Source organism: Vulpes lagopus, chromosome 20 (genome assembly GCF_018345385.1).
Source record: "Vulpes lagopus strain Blue_001 chromosome 20, ASM1834538v1, whole genome shotgun sequence".
Classification (NCBI taxonomy): domain Eukaryota; kingdom Metazoa; phylum Chordata; class Mammalia; order Carnivora; family Canidae; genus Vulpes; species Vulpes lagopus.
The window spans coordinates 3,076,821-3,089,321 of NC_054843.1; the positions used below are offsets into that span (position 1 = coordinate 3,076,821).

General features: G+C 51.3%; 1 protein-coding gene across 5 annotated transcripts in view; it reads right to left on the bottom strand.

Moving 5' to 3' along the window:
• Positions 1–12,501, bottom strand: part of SLC37A1 (solute carrier family 37 member 1) — a 64,168-nt gene that overhangs the window by 38,704 nt on the left and 12,963 nt on the right. For all 5 annotated transcript variants that reach the window (XR_005984723.1, XM_041735024.1, XM_041735022.1 and 2 more), the window contains exons 3-5: positions 10,037–10,118; positions 1,803–1,935; positions 1,048–1,126 (exon numbers count right to left, since the gene is read on the bottom strand). Coding sequence is in view for 4 of the 5 variants with exons in the window: in XM_041735024.1 (XP_041590958.1) it covers positions 1,048–1,126; positions 1,803–1,935; positions 10,037–10,118 (294 nt within the window). In the remaining variant the exon portion in view is untranslated. The remainder of the gene's footprint in view (positions 1–1,047; positions 1,127–1,802; positions 1,936–10,036; positions 10,119–12,501) is intronic.

Sequence of the window (12,501 nt, forward strand, 5' to 3'; positions counted from 1 at the left end):
TCCTCAGCTGGGCTTGTGTTCTGTTGTGTGCCACACACAGCAGGCTTCCGAATCCATCCTTATTCATTCGTTCAAACATGCTCTGCAGCGCTACACAAACACAATAAAGCAAAGAGCATCCACTCCCTCAACAGAAACCGCCTGGGGGGGCACCGACCACCCACCAGCTGCCCTGAGCTGGGGTGGGGGACAGGTCTAGATGATGCCACACTCTGGGTGGATATCAGGGAAGGAATGAACCACTTATGGGGACCCCCAAGATACTCAAAGTTCTGCAGATCTCTCGGTTTCCTACAAAAGCTTCTTTTGAACCAGCCGTCATGTGTGCCATTCCCGCCTTCCTAGGTCAATTCAGAATAGGGTAATGATCACGTGTAGAGATGCTGGGAACACTCCACAGGCCGGCTCTGTTCTGAGAATCCTATGTGTATTAGCTCATTTAGTCCTCACCATAAACCTGTGAATTGGCTACCATTCTCCCCATTTCACAAATAGGAAACTGAGGCCCACAGAAGGGCAGTAACTTGCCCAAAGCCTTGTGAGCTGGTGCTAGAGTCAGGATTCATTCCCAGCAGCATGCTTCTGGGGTCCATGCCCCAAGTACACGTAGGGCAGTGAGGCGCTCCGTTGGGCCGAGCTGGGCACCCTGGGGCCCATCCCCAGCGCACACTGTATGAACAGCTCTGACGCTGGCGATCTGGGAGTGTGAACAGACCGCAGTCCCAGAGGCCAGAGGCGAGGATGCGCTCTGCAGAACATCCTTGGGAGCTACCAGCACCCTGTCTCTGGTGACCACATCAGGGTTCACGGTGCATCTGAAAGCCCACGGCCCTGAGCACCATCCCTGCATGGTCCGCCCTGATCAGCACAATACCTGGGACGCCTCAGTGTGTAGCTTTGGGGTCATGCCTTGACCACCAGAGCAGTCTGCACACGCCGGCTTTCCCTTTGCCCTTGTCTCTGAGAAGAAACGGGAAGGGAAGCAACCTGCGGACACGTTCTGCTCTGAACAGACAAGAACCAGCAAGAGAACCCAAGTGGACCTACCTCAGGTACATGCCAATGGCATATGCGCACAGGAACGAGTAATCCAGGGCCCCGAGCAGCTGCTGGTAGTTATCCTGGTCTACACGGGAAACAAATCAACAGGAAGCGGTGAGTACTGTTTACTTTTCACTCAATCCTGGTTTATGTTCTGAGCCAGGACCATAAAACAAACACGCGCCCTGTACAGTTGGGCAGTGCGCTCAGGAGGAGGATGGGGTCGTTTCAAGCACAGGAAATGTAGCGGAACATCTTCTGGTTGGCTTCTTGACAAAGGGAAAGAAAGTTGCCACATTTTCAAATACTAAATAAACACTATCTGGGTCAGAGGAAATCCCCACGGCTCACAGGGGGCCTGTGGTGTGTTCAGTCGGCCTCGGGCGTGAGGCTGGCTCCTCCTCTGCAGCCCCCGCCCCCTGCCGTCTGTCCACCAGGGTGGATGCCCTGCAAACCCTCTCTCAGCTTCGACACAAAGTACAAGGTCTCTTCAGCAGATCTCCCAGGATGAGAATCTGTCAGGTGGCAGCACAGATGCCACAGACACAGCAGCTGTGGAAGGAGGGCCACTTGACAGGCGACAGCTGTCCCGGGAGAGGCGGTCACACTGGAGCACGTGGTTACTGCGGCTCAGATGGGCCAGGCCGGGAGTCCGGCAGGGCCCCAGCTCTCTGTGCACCCCCACCCAGCCGTGGAGGAGCCAGAGGATGGATGCTTCTGGAATCGAGTGCGCCAGGTGGTGGGGAGGATGGACAACTCACCAAACGGGGCCCAGCTGCAGTCCGTCTCGTTGTCTGCTGGCCGGTGGGAGGGGGTGCCACTGCCTTTCTGGCTCTGGCTTTTGAATTCGACCTCCTCCCCGTGCAGGGCAGTGCAGTACCTGTGGAGCTCGCCCTGGGACACCCGCGGGTGTCAGAGGCCAGAGAGAGAAAGGGCACTCAGGTGAGGCTCGGTGGGCTCGCAGCAGAAAGCCCTCCTAGGGCAACCATGTCCCGGGGGGTGAGGTCCCTCCTGCAGGACCTGCAGAGTGCCCCCGGGACTGAGGCTTGTCGGACCCTCCGCAACACACACACACACACACACACACACACACATGCGGCCCTGAAGACGGTGGCTCTGAGCAGCCACAGAGCTGGAAGCTGCCTGCCGCCGTCCTGGCACCACCTGCCCACGGTGAAGAATGGTGCCGTCCTGCTAGATTCAGACAAGCAAACACTGCCCAGCAAAACAAGAGAACAAGCCACAGGTCCACGCGACGGTGAGGACCTCTCCCCCAACAACAGAAGCGAGGAGTGCCAATGGCTGGACTCCTATGACCCCGGAGAACAGGCATTGAACCCTCGGTGGCGCTAGTGGGACCTGGAGTCACCTGAAGGAGCATAGTGATGGGGGACAGGGCACATGGGCGCCGGAGCTGGAAGGGAGCCTGACCTTAGGCAAGGTGACGACTTCCAGAGTGAGCATGTAAATATTTGACAGGCTAGACACTTAAGATCTGGTGACACTACTGTGTGCAAATCATACCTCAGTAAAACCACTAAACAGCCGGGGCAGAAGGCCACCAGCCCAGCAGGCTGTCCGCGAAGCCGGCAGGCAGGCCAGGGACACAGGCGCTCTGGGGGAAGGAGCGCGAGGCCCGGGAGCTCTCTGGCTGACGGGTGTGGGGGCCCGGGCAAGCCGCTCTCGCCCTGCCTGTGCGCCCGCCTGCGGACAGGGCTGCCCCTCCTCACCCCCAGAACTCCTACAGGGACCCACGGTGCTGGACACCACGTTCCAACACCGTGCTTGGGACTAGGCACCCTCGAGGAAAAGTGGCCTTGGCACTGGGGCTTGGAGGTGCCATGAAGAGTTGCAGGGGTGGTCACGGGGGCCGTGTGCAGGGCACAGGGGATGTTCCTTAGGGAGAGGAGCCCCACTTCCAGAAAAGGGCCACGCGACACCGGGACCCATCTTGTTACAGGGGAGTGTCCATGCACCTGTCAGTCTGCCATTCAGCTCCCTGCCACCCGCTGTGGGTTTTCTGGGTTTTTCACTCCAAGTGGCTCGGAGGAAGCAATCTTCCAGATTGAGGGCAGACAGAAGACATCCTCAAGGTCAGGGAGGTGGTCCTTAGTGGGAGGGGGGGCTCTACAGGGCATTCCTTACTGAGCGGCCACCTGAGGCAGGGGGCCTGGGGGGCATGAGGAAAGCAGGCCCCAGGAGGAGCATCCCCCCAGGTTGGGACACAGGACAGGGGGCACAGAGCTCCGCTGTGGTGCAGCGGGTGGGGGGCAGCCGGAGTCCTGCCTACCGCCCTCCTTTGCTGGCACCCGTTTCTTCAGGAGGCAGTCACCAAAGAGGCTGATGACCTCCGAACGGCTGCCCTTGCCAGGGCTGTGGTCATCCTGGTCTGGACACCTACTGGCTCTGCATGGACACACGCCGCTGGGACCTGGCATGGCACACGGGACTCGGCCACCTTGTGGTCCTGTGGCTTTGTCGTCAGCACTGGGCGAGCTGCTGGAAATTCAGACTCTGCCCTAAAAATTAGCTGAGGGCTCCGCTTTACAAGCTCAGTTAAGTCTCTGCAAAATAGCTTTCTTGTCTCCCGCCTTGGATTACTCAGCCTCCTCTGCCCCTGCCTGTGCTCCAGGCTCGCCCCGTCGGATGTGGCCGCGAACATGGAGGGAGGCTGGGGAGGCCGAGCCCCTCTTCCTGCACGCGTTCCCCATTCCCCTGATTTTATGCGTGGCTCCTCCTGTTTGCCAGCAGAAGTCAGCCTTTCCCTGGGCCCGACCCTGAGCAGCACGGTCCTCCCGGTTCACGTCCCACAGAGAAAGCTCAGGCTGGCTGGGGGAGGACCAGCCTGCTGAGGAGCTCGTGCGGGGGCTTATGTGGGCGCAGGGGAGGCTGCAGACCACTGCTCCATGCAGGGTTTCACATCCTCTCCCATCACGTCATTGTCCCAGGGAGCAGCCGTAGCGAGAAACAGAAAACGTTGGAAGGGTCCCTTCTTGTTTCAGGAACAAGCAGAAAAGGGTTTCTGTGTGGTTCATCCCGTGGGCTCTGTGCTGGGACCTCGGTGCCAAGGTGCTGGCTTCCCGCCTCCAAGAACGGTGTGGGGACCAGTCTTCCCAGGGCCGCTCGGAGGGCGCAGTCACTGGCAGCCAGGGGCAGGGGGCCCCCACTCACAGCCAGGCCTCAGCCCCCACCGAGCCCCTCCCGCTGGAAGCACGATCTCCGCCCCTCCGGGCCGCTGGAAGGCTGCACAAAAGCAAGACAAGTCTTCATATTGCTGTGGCACAAAGGGTCCTGCGGATGCTCGTATCACCACATGCTGGTTTTCAACGACGCTACTATGTTTTCACATTTCAATGAGTTTTATTCCCAAGTCTGGTGTTTGAGGAAAAATTACGGATTAATTAGACCAAGATGAACTGATCAGAAAAATGCTCAGCAGGTGACGGGCTCGCATGTCACAATGTGACAGCATTAGGGGGCTAGTCCTTATTGTCCCAAAAGCAGTTGCCTTTGCCAATTTTTACGGAGTGCTTCGACAGATAACATGAACTCATCAACACGTGACACCGGGCAGTCATTAAAAGCTGGGCAATCAGAAGACTATGTGGCATGGAGCACTCGGGGTACACGACCCTCGAGGTCATCTATCACCGTCTATGTGACCCACGGCGCAACAGCAGCAACAAAATACACAGCAGATGCCACAGGGACTGGAAGGTGGGGTGAGGGCGGAAGGGGACGGTGACCAGAAGATGGGAGGCCAGAGAACAGCCACGGAGCCACAAACAATGCGGGTGGGGGGCAGGGGCGGGCAGGGTGGGGTGCGGGGTGTTTGTACTTGTCCCCTTCTGCAGATCCATCTGCAGCCCTAGCCCGTCCCGCTGCCCCCACCCAGCACTGGGCAGCGAAAGGGAACCACGTGGGACCAGCGGGCAACAGGGCCCTTCCAGGGCGACGCTGTTCTACACACATGCTCGTCCTCACAGCCACGAGGCACACACATCCTTACTTGGAGGTACATTTAAGGAAGACTGCTGTTTAAGCTTGGAACCCGAGCCACATCACAGAGCGACTATGTGTGCTCCCTCAGTCATTCCACAACTGGGTGGGCCACCTCCTGGGTCCTCAGGCCCGTCTGGCCCTATGGCTACAGCCACACTGCTGGCTCTGTGACTGAGCACTAAGCCAACCTGGCAGAGACCAGGCAGGGGTCACAACTGTGGAGAGGTGACAGACGGTGGGAAGGGCAGGTCAGAGTGGGATGCAGGCCTTATCAGCAACCCCAGGAGAGGGGTGGTGGATGCACGGTGAGAACTCAGGGTGCGTGCATGCATGTGTGCACATGTGAGTGTACATAATCCACATGGGGGGGGCATGTGTAGTCAGCTTTCTGTGGTTCACCAGGTGGTGCGGGTCCTTTATCCTTTTATAAATCTCTAGGTCACAGGGGCGCCTGGGGTGGCTCAGTGGTTGAGCATCTGCCTTCGGCTCAGGGTGTGATCCCAGGGTCCTGGGATCGAGTCTCACATTAGGCTCCCCACAGGAGCCTTCTTCTCCCTCTGACTGTGTCTCTCATGAATAAATAAAATCTTTTTTTTTTTTTTAAAAAAAAGAAAAAGAAAGCTCTGGGTTACAAAAACTTTTCAAGCATTCTCTGAAAGAAGTCCTGAAAGACAGGAAGTTTGGGTGTCTGTGGTGGTGTGAATGCCTATTTCCCCCAAATTCTTGTGTTGCAACCTGACCTGCAAGTGATGGTGGTAGGAGCTGGAGGCCTTTGTGAGGAGAGCAGGTCGGGAGGGATCCTCATGAACGAGGTGAGTGCCCTTGAAGAGGGGACCCCAGAGAGCTCCCGTGCCTCTTCCCGTGTGAAGACCTAGGAAGGCAGCCAGCTGCAGGCCGGAAGAGAGCGGTGACCAGGACCCCACCACACCAGCACCCTGGCCCGGGGCGTCCAGCCTCCAGAACTGTGCAGCACCCAGTCCATGGGATGCTCAGAGCAGCACAAGCGGGAGGAGGACACACAGCTGGTTGCACCCAAAGCACAACCTGCGTGTGGCAGGTGGTCTGAGGGAACACAGGTGCCATAGGGCAGCAGCACAAACACACACTCACTACACCGGGGTACAGAACGAGGGAGGGGAGCTTTCTCCTTATTGCTAATTTTTCAAAACTGGAATCATTCCATACAGACTTAAGTACACCTTAACACTTCTTACTCAAAATATCCCCTTTTGAAATCTTTGTGTCAACTGGTTTGGCTCTAATTCTTTTTTTTTTTTTTTTTAGATTATTTATTTAGTTACTGATTTATTGTTTTTTTATTTTTATTTTTTTGATTTATTAGTTTTTTAAAGTTTATTTTACTTTATTTTGGGGGGAATCTCTGTGCCCAACACGGGGCTTGAACTCACAACCCCCGGATTGAGAGTCACGTATACTCTTCTGACTGAGCCAGCCAGGAGCCCCCCTAATTCTTTTAAGTGGTTGCACATGTCAGAATACAGACTGGCCATAATTTACTCAAACTTGCACCTGATTAGGGTCACATAATATGCAGGGTTTCCCCCGCCTTTTGGCTTTTTTTAACGTAAGCCGTGCTACAATGAAGGCACCCATGCAGATTCTAAGAACGGACCCTTTCATTCTCACGGGTGAGAGTCCCAGGGCAGGCTGAAGGGTGCATGTTTTTTACTTTCGGTAGGTGTTCACAGAAGGCTCCTGGGAGGCCTGGAGCCCTGCATCCGGTGCCGCCGGTGACCAGGGCTCATGTGCGGTCAGGTGGGGTGTCAGGCAATCCAGTGCTCCTTCCACTGGCCTTTGTGATCACTCACAAGCTTGCACACGGCTCATCCAGTTTGGCGAGATTCCGAATCCTTGTCTGTGAACCACCTCTCCACCCGCCCTGGCCGTCCTCCTTCCGGTTTACCAACTTCACACCCCTAAGACAGACTTAATTTTGTTCTTGGATTTTTACTTATTACACTTAAATCTTTACTTCAACCATTTTTTTAGATGATAAGGATTCAACTTTACTCTTCTAGATGAACAGTCAGCTGTGCTCACGCCCTTTGCTAAAGAACCTACACTTTTCCCGCCACCCCCGTCAACCAATGCCGAATTTTCTATTCTCTTCCACTGACCTCTTGGTCTGTTCTCATGAAATACCATAAAAAGTAGATTACAATGGCTTAAAAATGCTATCTTTTCCACACTCTCCTTGGTCATTAACTCTTGGACATTTTTCCACATAAATTCTAAGATGATTTTGTTCAGTTAAAGAGGCACTGCTGAGACTTTCCACTGGAGCTGCCTTCTGCTGAAGCATTCACACGGGACTCCGGCCTTTCCAGCCAGCAGCTTTCCCACCCAAAGCCAAGGTGTGCACTGCCAGCTTTCCCAGCTGTCTTCCATCTGCTGCTGAGCTTTTCCTAGCTTCCTCCTTCCAGGCTCTGTGTGTGCAGAGAGGGCTGGGCGCTCACACTCAGCCCGCGGGGGCACACGGCTGCCTGCAGCTCAGGCTCCCCTGAAGTCCCCCGCATCACGAGGCGGGGCTGGGGCGGCAGGGGGAAGGGAGGAGGGCTGTGTGCGCACCCCCATGGGCTCCCAGCCCCTTTCCATCGCTGCCACCTTTGCTTCTTTTTGCTACACCAAGATGACGTATGTCATGTCCCTCTTTAAATGTTATTAAAGAATATGAACCATTTTATAATTCACAACAACTGGTGATCAATTCCAGGCAAGCAATACAGGCTACAGATAATTCAAAGTAATCCTTGCATCACCAGAATTGTCCCTAGCTCTAGTTTTATAAATGAGATGTGCTAGAGCACATAAAAGCTTTGCAAGGCGTTATAAAGTTTAAGTACATAGTGGAACATTCTATCTTAGGAAACTGTGCGTGCGGCCAATCCACGTCCAAGCACAGCTAAGATGCAAAGTGTGAAAATCTCTGTGTGGCAGAAAATCCAGCTGTGGGGCTGTGGATGTACTCGGGTGCTTCCAATGCCCTGCAGGCCCCGGGGCACAGAGGTTGGAAGCAGAGTCCCCACAAAATTCACCGGAGCTGGCAGTACCCTGCATGCGGGGACTGGGCTCCCGAGTCCCCAGGCCGCTGTGGGGACTCTGGTAAGTGATGAGCAGGTGTGCTGTGTGGTGCCACGGGCTTCAACAAACCCTGGGACTGAAAGAATGTTTCCAGGGGGGCTGATGGGACCCTGCTTCATCGTGACGCTGCTCATCGGTAAGCCCCAAGCTCCTTACAGGAGCCGGGAGGGTGCCTGCAACACTGCTACATCCCTTCTTGGCTGAGTGAGGCCCCTCATGATGTCACATCAAATCCAAGTGTCCTGTCCTGCCACAAAGATCCTCCAGAGGCCAGTGGGCCTTCCCCACCCTGCCTGTGTCCCGTCAGAGCCTCTGCCCACCAACCGGGGCCTCAGGGTGAGGGCTCACCCTCCACCTCCTACTCTAGGCGTCCACTCCTCATTCCAAGCTCAATCCTGGAACCCCCCCAGACTCTGCAACCCCTCTTGCTCCATCAGCCCCAAGCACTCACTGGGACCTCCAAGAGTCTCTTCCATTTTTATAATTTGCCTTTTCTCGAGCTGTACGTATGTTTCGCTAACAAGGAAGATGGAGAGTGAGTGGTAATATTTAAATGTAGTGGCTGGGGTGCCTGGGTGGCTCTGTGGTTGAGCATCTGCCTTCAGCTCAGGGCGTGATCCCAGGGTCCTGGGATCGAATCCTGCATCAGGGTCCCCACAGGGAGCCTGCTTTTCCCTCTGCCTGTGTCTCTGCCTTGCTCTCTATGTCTCTCAAGAATAAATAAATACAATCTTCAAAAAAATTAAAAAGAAATAAATGTAGTGGCTGGTCCTTGGGGCGATGTTACAGTTCCTGGTTGGGTGCAGTAAAGCCCACTATCTCTTGTGCCTCTTTCGAAAACCACATTTTTAAAGTTCTGCAAACATTTCCACAGCCATTAAAACTCAGTATATCAAAAACTTGAGGATTCTGCAAGTGACCTAAAAGACATGGAAGCTTCCCGATTACTAAAGACCAAGGAGGAACTATAGGATTCTTTGCATAGCTGGATGCTGTTTCAGTACACTGGGTATTCCTGGGGAATGGGGAACATCACACTGTCCGCAGAAGTCGAAGCCTGGCTCGGCATTGCCTGTCCCATTGGCCTGAAGACAGAGAGGCGAGAGTGAGCACTCAGCCACCAGTGGGAAGGGAGGAAGTGTGGCCACAGAGGTCAGAACTCCAGTGCTAGACCTGGGTCCCGGCCTATGACTAAGTGAGGGAGGGGGCAATTGAGCTGTCAATCAGCAACCTTGGTGCTGGACAATTTCCTTGTTCCTTCAACAATCAAGAGTCAAGCCTGTTGACACTTTATAGGCAAAATGATGTAATTCCACTGAGGGTAAAAGAATTATCCTGCTTCTTCTCCAGTTATAACTGGCTACCACGTAGGATCGTCTAATTTAATCTTCTTTTCTCACAGTGCAGTTAAATGCCTGCCGAGCACTTTCCTCCTCACCCATTGCTCAAACAGAAGCTCAGGGTTCTAAGAATAATAAGTCACCACCACAGCCAGACTTAGGATCAGAGCACAGCAACAGTAGAGGCACTCTGGGGAACAGTTTAAGACTGGATACATTCAGAGGGAAAATTCACAGACGGAATAAATATTTAATTAAGCTTGAGAATTCTGCAACTACCAACTAGTGTCACTGAAAGTATATCACCTCTAAGATGCTGAACCCTAAAAACATCTCCAAGATTTTCATTTCAGAAAAGAGAAACTAACAAAGCAGGATAACCTGCTTCTAAACCATCTGTTTCCTCCATTTATCTCACCGTCCTCCCCTACACCCTCCATATCCCCCCCACAGCCTCCCCCCACTCCCAAACCAGCTCCTAAAGGGACCTCTGCCTCCTTACAGAAACTGCAGGCAGGATATGAAACAGGGGGCTTTTTGTGATTTCTTACCTTAACTATGCTGATAGGCTTTCGGGACAGGTGGAAACTTGCATACAGCAAAAATGTCAAAATAAAAATGAAGGCTCTGTACCTGAAACACAAAGCAGAGGTAGGTAGAGGGTGACGTAAAATAAAATTCGTTAAGAATACATTATATTCCCCTTGCCTCCAGAGACATATCTAGAAGCATGTTGCGAGGGCCGCTGTCAGAGACATCAGTGCCTGTGCTCTCTTCCAGGATTTTTATGGTTTCAGGTCTCACATTTAGGTCTTGCATCCATTCTGAGTTTATCTTTTTGTTTGGTGTAAGAAAGTGGTCCAGTTTCATTCTCCTGCATGGGGCTGTCCAGTTTCCCCAACAGCATTTGTTGAAGAGACTTTTTCCTGTTGCATATTCTTGCCTCCTTTTTTGAAGATTAATTGACTATGTATAATCATGGATTTATTTCTGGGCTCTCCAGTCCATACCACTGATCTATGCGTCTGCGCCAGTACCATACTGTTCTGATCCCTCCAGCTTTGTAGTGCGCCTTGAAATCTGGGACTGTGATGCCGCCACTTTTTTCTTTTTCAAGATCGCTTTGGCAATTCAGGGTCTTCCGTGGTTCCATACAATGGTTAGGATTGTTTGTTCCAGCTCTGTGAGAAATGCTGCTGATATTTTGACAGGGACTGCACTGAATCTAGATTGCTTTGGGGGGTATACACATTTTAATAGTATTTGTTCTTCCAATCCATGAGCATGGGATGTCCTTCCATTTATTTGTGTCTTCTTCGATTTCTTTCATCAGTGTGTTACAGTTTTCAGAGTATAGATTTTTTACCTCTTTGGTTAAGTTTATTTGTAGATACTTTATTGTTTTGGGTACAATTATAAATGAGATTGTTTTCTTAATTTCACTTTCTGCTGCTTCATTATTAGTGTATAGAGATGCAATGGATTTCTGGATGTTAATTTTATCTTCCTGGACTTTTCTGAATTTATGTATCAGTTCTAGCAGTTTTTGGAGGAGCCTTTTCAAGTTTTCTATACATAGTACCATGTCATTTGCAGATAGTGAGAGTTTTATTTCTTCCTTACCAATTTGGATGCCTCTTATTTCTTTTCGTTATCTGCTGTGGCTAGGACTTCCAGGACTATGTTGAATAACAGTGGTGAGAATGGACATCCTTGTCTTCTTTGCCTTAGGGGAAAAGCTCTCAGTTTTTCCCCCTTAATTGTGACGTTCACTGTGGGTTTTTCATATAAGGCCTTTATTATGTTGAGGCATAGTCCTCTAGACCTACTTTGTTGAGGGTTTTTATCATGAGTGGATGTTATACTTTGCCAAGGGCTTTTTCTGCATCTATTGAAATGATCATATGGTTTTTATACTTTCTCCTATTGATGCACCATATCACATTGATTGTTTTGTGAAAACTGAACTATGTTTGTATCCAAGGAATAAATCCCACTTGATTCTGGGATATGATATTTCTGATATTGTTGGATTTGGTTTGCTAATATTTTGTTGAGGACTTTCACATGTATATTCATGAGATACTGGTCTGAAGAGATAAAAATCCTTAAAGGGAGCACATGAGGTACTTTCTCTGACATTGGCTGTAGCAACATTTTTCTAGGTAGGTCTCCTGAGGCAAGGGAAACAAAGGCAAAAATAAACTATTGAGAGTTCTCAAAATAGAAAGCTTCTGCACAATGAAGGAAACAATCAACAAAACTAAAAGGCAACCTACAGAGTATCATTGCAAATGACATATCTGATAAACAGTACCCAAAATACATGAAGAATTTACACAACTCAACACCAAACAACAAATAATCCAATATAAAATTAGGCAGAAGACATGAACAGACATTTCTCCAAAGAAGACATACAGATGGCCAACAGACATGTGCAAAGATGCTCAACATCACCTGGCATCAGGGAAATGCAAATCAAAACTACAATGAGAAGCTACCTCACACCTGTCAGAATGGCTAAAATCAACACAAGAAACAACAAGTGTTGTTGAGGATGTGGAGAAAGGGGAACCCTCTTAACACTGCTGGTGGGAATGCAAGCTGGTGCAGCCACTCTGGAAAAGAGTATGGCAGTTCCTCAAGAAGTTCAAAATAAAACTACCCTACTACCCAGTATTGGCACTACTGGGTATTTACTCCCAAAACACAAAAACACAAAGAGATGCATGCAATCCTTACATTTATAGCAGCATTACCTACAGTGGCCAAGATATGGAAGCTGTACGTCTACCGATAGATGAATGGGTAAAGAGGTGGTATGTATATACAATGGGGTATTAGCCCCAAAAAGGAATGAAATCTTGCCATTTGCAGTGATATGGACGGAGCTAGAGGGTAGTATATGCTAAGTGAAATAAGTCAGTCAGAGAAAGACAAATACCATATGATCTCACTCATGTGGAATTTAAGAAACAAAACAAATGAGCAAAGAGGAAAAAAGGAGAGAGAG